The 17,603-nt window shown below is 39.2% G+C and overlaps 1 protein-coding gene across 12 annotated transcripts in view; it reads left to right on the top strand.

The window, feature by feature from the left end:
* The window catches only part of ppp1r9a (protein phosphatase 1, regulatory subunit 9A), a 58,356-nt gene that overhangs the window by 30,069 nt on the left and 10,684 nt on the right, over positions 1-17,603 (top strand). For 5 of the 12 annotated variants that reach the window (XR_004895369.1, XM_035993093.1, XM_035993096.1 and 2 more), the window contains exons 6-16: positions 3,121-3,256; positions 7,576-7,728; positions 9,752-9,805; positions 10,507-10,736; positions 12,331-12,427; positions 13,288-13,423; positions 14,803-14,888; positions 15,711-15,858; positions 15,968-16,037; positions 16,428-16,485; positions 16,603-16,644. Coding sequence is in view for 11 of the 12 variants with exons in the window: in XM_035993093.1 (XP_035848986.1) it covers positions 3,121-3,256; positions 7,576-7,728; positions 9,752-9,805; positions 10,507-10,736; positions 12,331-12,427; positions 13,288-13,423; positions 14,803-14,888; positions 15,711-15,858; positions 15,968-16,037; positions 16,428-16,485; positions 16,603-16,644 (1,210 nt within the window). In the remaining variant the exon portion in view is untranslated. The remainder of the gene's footprint in view (positions 1-3,120; positions 3,257-7,575; positions 7,729-9,751; positions 9,806-10,506; positions 10,737-12,330; positions 12,428-13,287; positions 13,424-14,802; positions 14,889-15,710; positions 15,859-15,967; positions 16,038-16,427; positions 16,486-16,602; positions 16,645-17,603) is intronic. The other 7 variants (XM_035993095.1, XM_035993098.1, XM_031323080.2 and 4 more) reach the window with 4 other exon arrangements.

Genomic DNA, 17,603 nt, shown 5'->3' on the forward strand with positions numbered 1-17,603 from the left:
GCTTATTAAAGATCTAGAATTACACTGAATTATAACTATTATAACTATTTGTCATGGAATCATCAGACCTATTTTCACGCTTCTCTCCCTCTCTGCTCTCACTATTTCTGTCTTCCTCCATCAAGTCTCACCCACTCACTCCTCTTCCTCATCCTCCTCCTCCTTCTCCTTGGTAAATCCTTCTCTCTCTGACTGATCACCAGAGGTTTTATGGCCAACTGTCCTAGATTTGCCATTTTAGCTATATTTAACCCTGACTTCCAGCAGCATATCCTACAGGTTTTAGTCAGAAGTTCCCCCCAGTGTGATAATATAAAACACAGTTTTAAAGGCCCACAAATATAGATCACTTGTGGGTAAATGCAAGAGAAATATGCACTTTGTAACATAATATGAATAATAGACTGTATGGCTTGGTCTTACTTATGGAAGACAGCTGCTACATTTAGACTGAATTTTAGCCCAATATGGTTTGATGCACCTTTATCGACTATAAAGGTACTCAGACTAATTGTGTGAGTTGCATTAAATAATCTTGAAATCTAAAAAGGCCAAGCTGACATGAGTTTACAGCAGTCTTCCTTTACAAAACACTCTAAGCATAAGCATTAACTCTAATTATATGCACCTTCTTCCATTGATTGTCCTTTCCATTTAAGGTTGGCAATACTATAAATTTATTTTACCCCGTGAAACGTCCAAAACCAACAATTAATTCATCCTCCGAACTAAGAATTTGCCAAAACCTGATATACAGTAGCTTGTTCCTTTGTGCCATATATCTCAATGGTTGTACAAAAACTATTAAAAACACATAAATGAGCCACACTGTTGCACTGGGTGACATGGTCCTTCATTATGATGGTGATGTAGTTTATTTAGAGTCATCCAAATAAAGCATCCTACTCCTGTAAGTATTCACTAGTGCACCACATCATGTCTATTAGTAAACAGTTGAAAATAGTCCCCAGCAAATGCACTTCTTACTTTTCTTTAGGTTACATTTACTAAAAACTACAGTTGCCAGCTGTTTTAGGAAACTATTAGTCTTTTAAAACAATCAAAAAATATATTTGCTGCCTGTTTTTTTAATACATCTATCGGGGCTGAATGCCACAGACAGGGAAGTCAGAAAAATATTGACACTAGGACTTTCTTCTTTTAATGGGACTCGTCAAAAAATAAGAAAAATATAGAATACCATATTCAAAAGTCATGGTGCACCAAATGTTACCAACCTACAGAAAAAAAAAGTTTAACAAAAAGAGGAATTCTCTACATGTCCCCACTATGGTCGACCAGTCATATCAGACATCCTTACAGTAAATGCCTGTGAACCCAGTGCTACCTAATGAGGAAGACACATGTCTTGTTGCACTGTTTTCGTCTTTCCTTTCTGCATTTGATCCTTCTTTTTCACTTGCCCCTTCAAGTTCCTGCACCATACTGTATGTTTAACAAGAGCCATGTCTGTATTAATTGGAGTAAATGAGATCAGTAGTGAAGGTTTCTGTAGTTGAATTGAAGCAGCGCTGTGTGTGGCAGCCCCAGAACAGTGGGAGGCAAGGAGGAACCAAGACAGACTCCCCATGCGTGAGGAGAAATGTTGTTTTCAGGTCAGCTGCTCCTCAGATCTCCCTGCTGTCCAAAGGCGTGTTCCAGTACAGTACTTAGCTTAGCCAGGGCCCTGTCTCTTTTCCTTTACAAAAAAATAATAATAATAATAATTCTATCTCCTTTCTGCCCTTCAGTTGTTTCTTCACATATAGATCAAATACGCCTCTTTGCTGGAGCGTAAGGCTTTTTCTACATCGCCTTTAGAAATATATGAAAAAGCTCTCAGGAACTGAATTCACTTGATTAGATCCTATCTCGAATCCTCTCTCTCTCGCTCTCTCTCGCTCTCCTTCTGTGTGTCTCCCTCTTTCAATCTAACACACTTCCTTGTACATGTACAGTAGGTAGGAACATGCCTTTCTCACACACACACACACACACACACACACACACACACACACACACACACAAACACACACACACACACACATACTCACACACACACACACACACACACTCTCTGCCTCTCTGTTTTGTTTTTAGATTCATGATCATTTAAACTATGTGCTCTTGAATCTAAGATGACTATATCCTTCTTTGTCCCTGTCATACGCCAAACACACACGCACTTTGCGGGAAGGCAGGTTATATTTGGGACAAACCTAAACTTTTTTAAACATCATTTGTGCTCTTTCTCCTTTTCTTTCTCACTTTGTCCATATGTTAATGTGATATGCATTGTTGGTTGGTCCCATGTGTAACTGCAGTAGTTAGTAGCAGTAGCTTGTAGGCACAGCCTGTGGCTTTCTTCATTTAGTTCTTTGCCAGACTAATAACAGGCTGCCTCACTGAGTTGACTATCTTCTCATATTATTATGTGTCCCGTCTCCCAGCCCTGCCCTGATACGTCAGCAGATATTGCTGTCATTGCTATGTGGCTGTGGGCTTCTGCTGCTCTCACACAGTGCCTGCTGTGGTCATTTCACTGTATAAATACACACCACCACGAGAAAAAAAAAGTAGCAGAAATTTGGAAAATATGTTTATATTTGCCCTAAAAAGAACATTACTATCAGGTATGATGAGAAAATAAAAATCTCTAAAAAAAACAAATTATGTTGATAAAAATAATGTAATTTCTGTAAAGATGTTGTCTGTCCCATTTTTAAACTTCTCTTTGACGTCATAAAATTAATTGTTACCATAAACAAATAGGGCTTAGATAAATTGGAATTTTTGAGGTTTTTTTATATAACATTAATCAGAGACTACATTTCCCATAAGTCCTTTCACGTCCTATTTTAACCCTTTGCTACAGAAGCAGATTTTCAAAAAATATATACTGTATATGTGAAAGCCAAACTGATAACACAGTGTAAATGATAATTTAATGATGATATAACATACAATTGTGAATTCATGAAATCAAAAATACTCAAGTAAATGTCAGGTTTTTAAATTTTTTTTACAGTAACTGTTACGTAATCACACGCTGGTTGACCCTGTGTATGTGTTGCCAGGACTGTCTATACAGTAACAGTGCATGCCTGCGTGTTGTTGCAGGTTTGTGATTGGCCGAGAGCGTCCGGGCCAGCAGAGTGAGGTGGCCACGCTCATCCAGCAGACCCTGGAGCAAGAGAGGAGACAGAGAGAGCTGCTGGAGCAGCAGTACGCCCAATATGATGCTGATGATGACGAGGTAATGACCGCACACAACCATGGCCACTGTACAGGGTGTCTCGGAGGTGCAATAAAGGATTGTGCATACGTACATATGAGATTATGCACCTTATAGTGTGGATCTTAAAATATTTCAAATATTATTAAAATTGCAAATAGGGTAAGATGCCCCCCCCCCCCCCCCCCACACACACACTTAATAAAAGAAACGTTATCTCTTATACTGATTAAGCTCATTATATCTGCATTCATTTCATCCGCTTTTTCATCAAGTTCATCCGTTGTCACTACACACACTTCTTATACATGACACTACATTGGAAATTCAAAGCTTCTAGTTGTCACTTAATGTAGATCAACTCCGTTGTTATGACAGTTTACTGGAAATTTTAGCTTATTAACTCCATAAAGCTGACTGACAGTGGGCTTTGATGCTGGCACACAAAACACACTTTTTCACAGACACACACACACACATACACACACACACCGAAGAGGATGCCATGTGAGATTCAGTCCTAGAAAGCATCACTCAGCATTTCCCTCTCTGCTGCTGCTTATTCACAGCATGTTTAATCCACCAGCCACTGAGCTCATGGCCTTCCAACACTCACACTTTATAAATACACATGTAATCACACTAAAGTAACATAAATCAATGCATAGTGCGCCCTCACTAACACACACAGGAACAGCTGCCCTTATGCATAGATTTACATGCAGACACACTCACTCAGGGATTTCCATCGGTGTTGTTTGAAGTATTTTATTTCCTGGTGGATTGAGAGCCTTCATGCATAAGAAACTCCTTGCCAGGCCCCAGAAGCTGATCCCAGCGCTCCCATAATCACAGCCCCATACACACGTAACACTGTCAACTCCTATTAAAGCTCCTATAGAGAGTTGAGAATTCAGCCATTAGCAAAGACCTCACTGCTTTGCAGAGTCTGATTTAAACACGCAATAAAACCTCCCTCAGCTGCTTTTGTCCTGTCGTCGTTTCAGGTAGGACATATAATGAAAATCTAAATAAACTTGAGTTTTTTGTATTTGAATGAACACCCTGTGTCACAAATCTCTGGAAAGACACATCAACATAAGAATGGTAATTGTATTCAAATTGTTAATCCATACATAGATTACTAACCGCAGTAAAAACACACTTGAAATCCGCCACGATTGAACACCAAGCCATCCATAACTCCCTACATAACTGCCGATAGGGTAAACAATTACAAAACTTTTGCAAAGATCTATGGGGCAATAAAGAGAACTCATCAATATTAATATCTCTATAAATATTAGAACGAGTTCTCAACAGAGGGGGGGGGGGGTATTTCTCACTCTGAGTGCTGCCTGGATTGATCTGACAGACAGCTCTTTAGTGGTGCTGGGGCTCCTGTCCCAAGAGGAAGAAATGTTCCTTCAGTTAGCTATAGACATCACACACTCATGTCAGTCCATGTGTGGGATTGATATGTAATATAACACACATGCATGCCCATCTGTCAGCAGTTAAATGTGAACACACACATGGGAAAAGCATGGAGACGCACACACACGCTTCAATTATAAGTCTGACAATTCCCATTTTCACTTTTATTGATACTTTTTTATATGATTCTAAATTAAATGAATTGGAGTTTGAACTGTTATTTGGTCAAAACAAGGATTTTAAAGACATCATCTTGAGCTCTGGGAAATTATGGTCGCCATTTGTCTGTGTTTTATGATATTTTCTAAACATTACAAAAAAAAAATAGTATACACAATAATCGTTAATAAAATAATCATTTGTTTTTAATACAAATTATGTAGAAACAAATAGAAGATACAGAATAAAAGGCACATTGTTCCACACAAGTCAACAAAAATTAACACATCAATCAAGAATGAATAGAAGTGGCTGATTTGCATCACTGTGCTGACAGATCTATTCTCTCATGTCAGCACCAACATGGAGACATGTGACCACACACACATGCCACGTTTACATCATAATGGGATGGATGGCAGAGATGGAATAGATTCCTATTTCTCAGGACAATTGCATGTTTGCAGTTTGGTGGTGTGAGGGTAAAAAAAAAAAGTGTTTTGATATTTTAGTGCCACATCCATACAATTTAGGTTTTATTATGTTGAACAATAGATTTTGGCTGATGTAAGGCATTCATTTTATTTGCTTATTCAGGCTTGTATTGCTTCTTATTATTTAGCACCAAGTCAGATATATCAGAGCTTTCATGACAAATTGAGTTTATGGCAACTCCCATATGATATGAATGCTGCAACATAGTTTTTTTAGTTTATTGACTTAAATTTAAAAATATTAAATACAACTTTAAGTAATCACATTTTGCAAGTTCCACCAGTTAAACAAACAAAAAGAAAGATAATATATGAGGATGGTATATGATCAGTGCGTTGTGGTATTTTGTGTGTGGCGTGGGTGGATGCAGATGATTTGAATATTTTGCGTCATACATCATACTCATTTTAGACATTCATAGTGCAGATCATCACACGCTGAGCACCCTCTAAACAACAGCAAGATTTCTCCTTAAATCGCCCCTTCCTTTCCTGATTCTTCATGCATGTGGTAGGAGGTGATGCATTTATCATATGCAAATTGGTGTTTGACTAACTCCACCTTTAATGATTGGGACCTTAATGTAGGATGCTGGTACCATGTCAACAAGCAAGCCTATTATGGAAATGGAAACTCTATGTCGGTCATGCATACAAACAAATCAGGCCTGAGATCTGCTATCTGTGTGGGAGATAGATGGAGGGAAGTGCAGGGAGCAAGATGAAGAGAAGATATAGGCCAAGATGATGTGTGTGTGTGTGTGTGTGTGTGTGTGTGTGTGTGTGTGTGTGTGTGTGTGTGTGTGTGTGTGTGTGTGTGTGTGTGTGTGTGCGTGTGCGTGTGTGTGTGTGTGTGTGGGTGCGTATGCGTGTGTGTGTGTGGGTGCGTATGCGTGTGTGTGTGTGGGTGCGTGCGTGCGTGCATGGGAATATGCAGTAGTGACATGAATATTTACATTTAGATGATAAAATGTATACATGCAAAACAATCAACTTGACTGATTGATAGGAAGAGAGTATGTTAGATAGGATAGGATTCTTGTGATTTTAAGAGGGAGACAGAGACGTTTTTACATAATAGCTCCACTGGGAATGTCAGGCTCTGTTGGTCATCAGCCAAAAATATACATACATGCAGCATAATGACCTACATTAATGTCAATCCACAAAACGTTGAGTGACTTTTATTAGTCAGAGATTTTCATAGATCGCTGACATCTAAATTAGAATTGTCTGGCTCCATTAGAGACACAATTACAGACTCAAACCTTACTAGTTTTGACCAGTAACCTTCTCCTTACACATGAGGGGAGATGGGGACTAATATTTAAAGATAATAAAAAGTGACGTTGAAATTTTGCCAGTACAACTTATCTCTTGGCTTATTTTTATAGAAATGACCAGGTTGTCAAACCGATTTATTTTTGACAAAGTTTTGGCCAACTACCTCATTCTTATATAACTGGTATCATTAAAATAGCATTACTTATGCAAAATAGAAAGTGAAAAATATATAGGATAGTTTGAGCTGGTGCATGCAGATTTTTTCAGCTGTAGCTAGCTAGCTAGCAGGTAGGTAATTAAATAAACATGAGCTAACTTTGTGAGTCGGTTAACTTTTTAATGTTTTTAGTTTTTAGCTGATTAGTTTTAGAACGTGAATCTTGTAAAATGGATCCTATATGCACTTGATGGCTCCATATGTGCTATTGCGCTAAAAAACTGAGGCTAAAGCTAGTCCCAGTTTGTACCTTTTTATGTACAGTTTTATCATTACACAGAGTCCCAGAGATATGTGTCTCGCAATCTTAAAAAAACCCTTTAATACTTATCATTGTTCTGAATCCTCAAAGATTCTTTTAACCATCTGGATGAAATAATATTCTCTCTGCTGCATCATAAAACAACATGTTTCCCAAATTGCACCAACTTTTCCTGATCCAAAGACGATAGCCTCAAATGAGGTATCTCCTTAATGAATTTGTGCAATGGGAGCCAAAACAAAACATTTCATTATCAGTTGTATTGGTGTATATTGATGTTTCTTTCCAATATTTTATATTTTCATACAAAATTATGCATGTCATATTTTTACAAAAAAAGAACAAGACAAATGTAATTTCCAGATACGTGGATTAAAGTAAATTAGAGAATTATATGTCACTCACATCTGTACACTGTGCTGTTTGTATGAAGTGCATCTGCAAAAAAGTGGACTACATGTCTTTGTCTTTGTGTTTCCTCTTACAGCAGACCGGAGAGTACGCTACAGATGATGAGGAGGCGGGGACAACGGTGGCAGGCGAGGACAAGAGCATCGAGGTGTTTGACTTGCCAGAGTCAGAGGACATTTTGTCTCCCTCGGAGTTAGACGCCACTAAACTCTACCAGAAGTTCAGAGAGGTAGACCTAGATACTTTTTCATCTAGAGTTCAATCCCTACTTTTGAATTGCCAATGTGAATAGAATTGATGGGAGCCCATCACATTTTTCTCTGTCGGTGCTTTGAAGAATACAGTAAAAAGCATAAATCCCACACACCCACTAGAATAACTTTGCCACAGAAAAAGGTAGTTCAATAAAACAACAAAGGCTACCAACACAATGGAATCTAGCACCCCTGCTTTACTTGGCAGAGTTAAATTATTTTGTCAAGATCTAAGATCCGCTTACTCTCCCTAATTCCTAATCTAGATTATTAGAGGCTTAACTACAAAAGGGATATAAGACCTATGCTCATTACATCTCTAATTACCCATGTTTGGTTAAAACCCACAGATGAAGAGAAAGAGCTTTAACACTTTAAACTTGTATTTTAATCGATTTGTATCCTGCTTTTGGCAACTCTTCAAATGACCAGGCTTTGAAAAAACTTGTTGAACTTTTGCTCCCATCGCTTTCCATGAACTCACTTTAAAAACTACAGCGATAAAATGGTAAATAAATTCACTGGCTGGTAACTCATTTCTGCTTTATATGCTGCTAAGAAGCTGCTAATATTGATCGAACACTCCAGCGCTGTTTTTGGCACCGTAGCGCTTGGGCCTTTCTGTAGACTGCCACAATAGCTGTTTGACACATTTAACAAATGGCTTCAGCTGCACTGCAGGCACCGCAGGGGATATCAAGCTAAACTATAATGCAATCCCTGGTCACAGGATGTGTACGTTTGTTCAAAACTCTTTTCTCTGTATCTTGACCTCTGTCTCCCAGTTTACGTTTAAAGGGCTCTCTCATTTCCCACTTCTTCCTTGTCTCTCTTTGCTGCCTTTTAAACAAGCTAGGAAATAAATGAATATTTAAAATGATATATACACAAAGAAGGTGTGATAGTAAAAATGCTCTTGTACAACAAATCATTCTTAAACCTTTTTATCATCTTAATGTCCTGTTTTAACATAGTATTCCCTCTAGGCTGCTGTTCAAGTCCATTTACTTTTTGATAATGTTTTGAACTATGTTTTGGAGCCAAGAGTAAGTTAAAGCCTCAGTCAACACAGATGCGGAATTTACACACGCACCACTAAATGCTTTCTTTACCCCAGTCTAGTTTGCTCACCTCAGGAGGACATAAGAACCCACCCACTTCACATTAGAATGTGTTAATGAATGCTCCACAAAACTTGGTCTAATAAGCAGCAGCTGTAAAATAAAAGTAACATGTTGTATTAACATAATCAGCATTGTGACCTGCACTGAATTTAGTATGGTATTTATGTTGTGGATAGATTTTCCAAGCATTTGACCAATTTTCAAATTAACATTTTGAAGCATTTCCACGAGTTATTGCTTAATTCTTGCAACCTGCCGCACCCAAAAAAAAAGCATGCACCATGGCCAAATGTTGTTCAAACTTACAGATCCTATATTCTAATCAGGATGTCAAGATATGCTAAACCCAAATATTCCCTGCTGAGCTTGGGGAAATGTGTTTAAAATTATGCCAATGCATCTAGATTAGTTCTATTTGATATAATAGGTCTAAATGACTTCTTATCTCAACTTCAATGCATTACCCTTTTGTCGCTCTCTCTCCATTTCCAACTGCATCCATCTTATGTATTAGACTTCAGGAAAAAAACAAGCAGGATCGTATCCGTTTCTAACAGTTTTAGATATATAATTTATATCAACATTTATACCAACATTTGTGAATTTTTAGATTTAATATATCCGTCCATCTATCTATCTATCTATCTATCTATCTATCTGTCTGTCTGTCTGTCTCTCTCTTGCCTCTCCTCTGAGAGTGTGTGTCGGTGCTGGAGCTGGGATGCTGTCAGAAGGTCAGGGTCGGCTGCCTCTGTCCGTCACACTGTATCGACAGCAGAGAGAGCCTGCGCAGCGGCAGCCATGCATTTGATTATCTGACCGCCCTCTCTTTTCTCTCCTATCTTCTCTTTTTTTCCGCCTCTGCTCCCAACAGCTCCAGATCAAACACACAGTGACTGAGGCCGAGATTCAGAAGCTCAAAAACAAGGTAAGAGATTAAAACTGTGTGCAGTTGAAGAACTTTTAGACCTTTTGGAAAACCTGTCAGAAAATGCAGAAATGTTGGTAGTTTGGATGTGGGTGCAAATGACAGAAGTTTGTCGGAGTTCAAAGGGAAAGCCGAGAAAGGAAGAGTAGGAAAGTAAGAAAGTGAGAGCAAAAAGCTTTGTGTATGTGCATGCGTGTGTATGTTTACCTGTATACACATCTGAAGTGTATAATTGATATGCTCTGTCAAATGTTAATGGCCTAATTTGATAAATTCCCAAATTATTGTGCTGAGAGTTTATATGATTAAATTCCTCAGAAGTGGTGCTTAAAAAGCTTTTTTTAGGAGAAAGGATAGATCCACTTTTACAAAAAATAAACTGATTTAATCTGTGCTCTGAATACAGACTTCGCTCTAAAAAGACTCTTTGTGAAGTATTTATCTTTGACCAGCTTTGTGAGATGTCATTCCCAGTTTTGAAAATCTGGTTTTGTTTTGGTCTCGCATGTTTACAGTTAAACAGTAAAAACAACAACTACTCTTAAAAAATACTAAAAGATTACTACTATGCTCTGGTTTGAGGGACAAACTGTATAAAATGGTGAAAAATGTAAGCTTTTATTTCAAAACACAATATAGGAAACTTTGCTCTCTGATAAAGTTCCAATGTTGTAACCGGGGTTGGTTTTGTCCCCTTCCAGTTGGCGTCAGTGGAGAAGGAGAAGCAGCGCTGGGAGAAGGAGAAGAGCCAGCTGAAGGCCAGCATCGAGGAGAACAAGGAGAGGATGTTGAAGCTGGAGAGCTACTGGATCGAAGCACAGACACTCTGCCACACGGTCAACGAACACCTGAAGGAGGCGCAGGCACAGTACCAAGCTCTAGAAAAGAAGTACAACAAAGCCAAGAAACTCATCAAAGACTTCCAGCAGAAGTGAGTGAACCTGGGTTAAACTGGTCATCCTAATCTGGGATCGAACAATGAGGGAGGAACATTGTAGCAAGACATTTGCATTTTTTTCTGTCAAGAAATCCCAGTTAGATCAGGGTTTGTTAACCACAATTGGACCTCAATTAAGATGCATTGTTTTGTTGTTGGTTCAGTTTAAAAATGTATGTATGATTATCTACAGTGCTGTGCATATACGTAAGAGAACAACGGAAGTTGTATTATAACCCAAAGTTACTATAACTGATTCTGCATTCTCTAATTGAGGTCATTTATATCTGAAATTGATTTCCTAATTTTGTTGGGAGAAGGACTACAGAAAGTTTCCAGACCTTACATTGAACACCACTGGCTGAAACAATGGCAACCTAGAATCAGTAAAGTCCATTAGGATGTACTAACAACCATTTGAAAGGGAATTTAAAGCCACTATGTGAAGAATTAGTATGTGATTATAGCGTATTTCAGTCGAACCATTTCAGATCCTACACATAATGCCTTTAATCTAAAGAAAAGGTTGCTGAAATGTATTATTGACTTCTAGAGGGACTAAATTCAGTGCAGGGCTAAAGCTTCTTAACTCAAGTTCCACTCACGAGCTTTTCCAATCACATCTTAAAGTCTTCATCAGCAGATAGAGTTTGCTCATCTAATTTCTAATGTGAGCAGCCTCCTAGATCTCCTCTTTTAACTTGTTTAGATTTTGTTCCAAGGCAGCTTGCCCTGAACTCACCGTTGATGCTTCTTTCTTTTTTTGTTCTGAGCGTTCCAGTTCAGACCAAACCTTTCTGTTGCTTTAGTTCTCATAGTTTAATGCTACTCACTTCTTCTTTTTAACCAACTCTGTCTCCATGACTTGCTAACTCACTCACTTGAACCATTCCTTAAATGATGTCATTGCATCAATCCTGCCATTAAACGTACGTTTTAATAATTTAAAGATGACTTTCTTCATTATTCCTTTCATATGCTTCTCTTGCTTCAGTGAACAGAAAAGAGAAAATCTACTGAATTTCCCTCCGTGAGGCAGAGCGCCTCTATTTATAGCCAAAGTCTTATCTCATTTCAACAGTAAAAGCCAAGTCTCCATTCTCATGCAGCGCAGCTCTCTTGCTTTTCAGTGCGTTGATCTCTTTGGTCAGTCCCATCACACTGTCTCCTGCTCAGCTCTAGTCTGCCTTACTCTAATTGGCTCTGGCCCTGCAGGCCAAGTGGAAGCTAACTCATGAAACAAGCACTCAATGCTGATCTGTAACAGAGGACTGAGCTGCAGAGGAGAGACGGGGAGCTCACAGACCAAAGGCGTAGGAATGAGCAAACGGCTGATTTTAGTATTCTTAAAAATGGAAATGTATGTGTTGTTTTTTAGCTGTAGATATGTGTTTGTGTGTGTGTGTTCACTATGAGCAGTGAAGTCACACTGACATCCTAAAACAGCCTCGGCTCCCTTATCGCCACAGCTGAGCAAGAGGCAGGCACTGTCACACATGGAGAAACACACACTTAAATGTATCTTGTTTTCCTGTGTTAGCCCACACCTACTCACCACATTACGTTCTGCCCTCCCTTTCATCTCCAGAGAGGTGGAGTTTATCCAGAAGGAGGATGCAGAGAGGAGGCGGCTGGAGGAGGCTGAGAAAGCTCACCTGGCTGAGATCCAGGGACTGCAAGTCCGGGTAAACTAGTTCATTTTAAGTCTACTCTGTCTATCTATCACAACTATCATTCCCTGTATGCCTCTCTGTGTTTATGTTGTTCCATCCGTATCTGCACAATTCTGCACATTGGCCTCCAAACAACACAGAAATCCCTGAAGTGAAAATAAAACTAATGACCACTGCAGCTCTGCTCTGTGCTTAATGATCAAGAGTGTTGGATTTTGTACGTTACATTTATTAAAGCAGTAGTTTTTCTTTCATAGTATAGGCTGTAAATGTGTAAGAGGAATTTAATCCAAATCCAGTAATCAACATGATCAAAAAGATCAGTAACTGTGCCACTTCTGCCACATAAAATGGTTTTCTCCTCCTTGGACAGTGACAGCGGATGGACTAGGTGTCCAGGGGCCTGTGGTTAGTTTCATTAGCAAACTCTGTATTGATTTTCTGCTTTCCTAGTCTTAAAACATGACAGTTGTGTTGTTTTCTGCTCACGTCTCAGGACATACCCCACAGTTGAATGGGCAGTCAACCCAACTGTCCCCTGCTATTCTTCTGCACAGTGAGCACTCATTCTCCCACTGCACTGCATTGTAAACACTGAATGGTGAAGTGTGGCACAAGCAAGAGTGGTGGAAAAACAGTAGCCACAACAGGAGGGTTATGCTTTAACAAAACCGACAACGTACTTAATTTGTTCTTTTTCATGTGCACGTGGCCAACACCTGTAAGAGACTTAAGTATTTTCAAATGGAATCAAAACATGAATCATGTGCTCCTCATCATGTAGGTCATTTATTTTTGTGCTTTAAAGCAGCTGTTTTGACAGGTAAATGCCTGCGGCTGATTAATGTTAAACAGTTCCTCTCCCTCTACAGATCGCCACGTTAGAGTCTGAGCTAATGCAGCTGATGAAGCAGAACGGCATCCAGGTCAACAACAACAACAGCAACAGTGCTGAGAGGCTCAGCGCTCAGCAGCACAGCCCCAAAAGAGCTGCAGCACAACCCAGAGGTGTGTTTTTTAGGGGACTGCCAGGATCATTATGATATTGACTTAAAGGAAACGTTCTGCACGTTGGAAAATATTCACTTTCTTGCTGAGAATTAGGTGAGAAGATCAATACCATTATCATGCCTGTCATTAAAACCATGAAGCATTTTCATTATTGAGCTGTAGAGGTGCTGGTAGGTGTATTTCTTTCTAACATATCAGGCTAGCTGTTTTCCCCCTGCTCCCAGGGGAACTCTCAGTGAGAATGCAAATAAGAATTCTTCCTAAAAATGTCAAACTATTCATTTAATGAATGCAGTGACAGCTGAAATAGGAGCGTAAGCGATAACATAAACATCTGCATCTCCTCATATTTATGTCTGATATATGGTGCTAAATAAACTTTCAAAGTTCCCCTAATGCATTTCTTGTTTAAGTACTGTACCTAGATTTTTCTTTGGTCCCTGAGATGACCCATGATGCAACTCAACAAAGTGGCCTTTAGCATTTTTTAGCCCCTGCAGTTTATCGACTCCTCTTGCCCTGTGAAGGACATTGAAAACATTGAACTCTCTTGTGGTTAAAACACACAAAATGCAAACGCACACAGAGTGGGGTCTGGATTTCTTACGCACACATCCTCCTCTCGCCTGCTGCCTTGACCTTCACACACACACTTTCACCTCCGACTCTAGATTCACTTTGGACCGCCGCAAACAAAAACAAACTCGTAATCCCTTTTGAGCACATCTGTCTGGTTTTGTTCTTCTTAAGTCTTTTTAAGCTCCAGGCTTTATTTCAGTGGCTGCATCTTTCAAAACGAAGTGTGCACACACAAGTCCCTTATCTGATACTGTACAGTGCACATGGGATAACAGAGTGATTGGATCTGCACTGATCAGAGTGACGCAGCTCATTATGCAATATTAAAAGGGGGGATTGAGGGAGTCTGCTGAAACAGGATATAAATGAGAGAGACAACATGTGGGAGGAGACGACTCAGAATCTGCTGAAATTATCTTTTTAAATTTAGATGGATTCAGTTTTTCGCTCATCTGACAGCGTCTCCGTGTGCACTCAGGGAATTAGCAGAAAAGTGATAATTGTCTGCCTAATTAATGGTGTTACTTTTGGGGGAAGACTTGATACTTTAACTGTGTTGATGTTTTTTTAATAGACTAACTTAATGGTGGTGTCAGCATTGGGGCCTTTTCAAATGAATGCCTCCTAAAAAGACTGAAACAAAAGAAAATATGCACATAATTGATGGACAAATTATGAATATATGGATCTTAATGGATTATACACAATATTCTTTTTACCTTGTCAAGCTAAATCACAGTTGTTTTTACTCTTTTTCATGTGTGTGTGTGTGTGTGTGTGTGTGTGTGTGAGTCTAGAACTGAGGGAGGGCTCTCCCCATTCACCCAGCAAAAAGAGCCACAGAGGAGTCACTCAGGACAGCATCAGTTCCACCGAGGGAGAGGTTTGTATTAAAACACACACACCTGCACACATCTGTTGAAATATCAACCAGATGTTATTTTTGAACACATCATTTTCATTAGACTTGTTACATTTAATATGTCTTAATTTCACCACAGGGTGTTAAATGTGTGTGTGTGTGTGTGTGTGTGTGTGTGTGTGTGTGTGTGTGTGCATGTGCGTGTATGTGCGCGTGTGTTTGTGCGTGTGTGTTCATCAGCCTCTTTGTGTGTCTTTAACCCCTGTCTATTCCGCTTTATTCCTTTAATGGATTAATTGCTACATGTTGCTCTACGGCACTAATTGAGTCTGTGGCGCTGTCACAAAGTATTGTCTCTCCCAGTGTGATAATAACAGCCACAGTCTTTTTCTGGATGAAAGGCTCTCTTCTGGCTAATGCTGTCACTTAATTCAGCTAGAGCAGGAATGAGTTCAGATTGGATGAACAACTTTGAGAACTGGATCAGAATTGGCATGAACACAGATGCCAGGCAGTGTGAGGCTTCCAGGGGAAGAAGAATTAGATATGATGAAAGTATGTCAAGTGACTTCTTTCAGATTAGTCTGCAGCATTGGCTGTTCAGATCCCTTTTCCTTTGATTGCAATTTATTCTTCCTTTTCTTCTGAGCCTTTGCTTTCTCTCGCTCTCTCTTTCAAATTTTCATTAAATTTCTTTCCTTCGCAATTCGTTCTGTCTGCACTTCCTCTCTCATCTTATGGCCTCATCTCACTCTCTCTCATACATTTCCCCTTCCCTCTCCCTTGTCTTCTATTTGCTTCATCTTTCTTTCTCTCTTTTTGTCTCTTTACGTCTGTTTTTAGGTCTCAGAGGGGCAAGGCAGTCCAGCCCACACTCGATCTGGTTCGATTCGTAGTGTGGCCTCTTGTGATGGAGAAGCTGCAGTCCTCAGGGCCCATGGCAGCACAGAAAGCTCCCCCAGACGAACACTGCACCGGCCATCCACCGCGGGTCAGTGCTCCTGCACCCTTTACTACATGCCATAATGAAGGATCGAATGGTCACCAATACATCCGTAACTATATGGAGTAATCTCAGTGTGGGGTGTTTGTGGTCACAGGTTCTCAGTCTCCTGCGATGCCAAGCCCCTCTCACTGTGTGGAGGAACACAGACAAGCTCCAGGTCCTGGGTAGGATAACAAATAACATACATAAACGTATGTAAAAGATAAAGCTGTCAGAATTTGTCATTTGGAAGCCAAAGTGAATGTTTTCTCTACATATTACTATGTGAATGACATATTTACATTTATAAATGAAATTCATACATAGTATTAGTAGTTCAGTTTATTATAAGCCCATAGTTAGACAAAGAAAAGCAGAAAATATTCTCTATAATTCCATTGCAACCTGAATCTGTCTGTCCGTCCAGCAGAACATCTGGATGTTTTTAGTTATATCTCTTCTAAATGAGTCCAGGTCCAGAAACTGTTTATGAAGGTGTGGTACAGTTATTGTCACCACTGACTTCTATTTCATTTTCCCCTCCCTCCCTTTATCTCTCCATATCTTTCACTCAGCTCCACAGAGCCGTCAGCAGAGGACAGTCCAGTGAAACTCAAGGCCAAGGTACATGAGGTTTCTTGACTGTTTGTTGTCATTGGGTCCAGTCAGAGCAGGCTTTTTGCCAGGCCATATACGTATACCGACATATTGTTATATACTTACATGTGTTATGTTATTTCTGTTGAACAGACCCTTACATGGCCCCACTTCTTCTCCTATTCATATTACTTGGTATTGTATTCTTTTGTGTTTTGTTCAATTATACCTTAATCCACTGAAATGGTAATGAGTTGGTACTTTAAGAGGTAAACGTGGTTTAGTAATTAAGGGAATTAGTACTGCAAAAATGCATAATTGCATTAGTAATTGAAAGAAAATCAATTAGTATTCCTTTATATTCCTAAATATCTTTTATAATCTTCAACGACACTGTAAAAAATGCCCATTTTAACAATCGTATGATCTGTTTTTCGGTATTAAATTCCAATTTTGTGGGGAAAAAAATCTGTTCCCAAGTGTTACCCGTGCAAATCAGTTTGTTTCATAATGCATCTTTAATCAGTTAAATGTTATACATATACAATAAGATTAAAGTTGTTAACATGGGCATTTTCTGCAGTGTAGGAACTTGCATGACAACTGTTACTAATCCTGTGTAATATCAGATGTGGTTACTCTGGGATTAAAAAGGAGATTATTTTTGATCCTGCACAAATCCAGTCCTTTTCTCTCTCCAAGGACATGCTCTCAGCTCGAGACAAGTGCACATCAGAAGATCAATCAATGCTGAATGTATCTGCATTAATAGTTATGTGGAGCTTTTAAGCAAGGATTCAGCCCAGAGAGCTGAAAGTCTGAACCTGTGAGATTAGTTTAGCTTTTACCTCAGACAGTAATGAAATTCAAAGAACTCCTTCAAGCTACAGTATATAGCTACATGTAAGACGAAGCTATACACTTTTAACTCAAAATCTAATATAAATGTAATGTTACACTTTCTCTTTGACACTCAGTACATCTGTCTTTTACTCAGAGGACCAGTGGAAATACTGTATATTCCAGGAGGAGATAGGGAGGCATTAAATCTTGCTCTGTAAAAAAAAAAAAAAAAAACATTGCTCTATTTATTAGTATTAGTTTTTTCTCCTCCTGATCGTCCATATTTCTCAGTAGCAGCTTGTCTCTGCATG

Source organism: Sander lucioperca, chromosome 16, assembly GCF_008315115.2.
Source record: "Sander lucioperca isolate FBNREF2018 chromosome 16, SLUC_FBN_1.2, whole genome shotgun sequence".
Lineage (NCBI taxonomy): Eukaryota > Metazoa > Chordata > Actinopteri > Perciformes > Percidae > Sander > Sander lucioperca.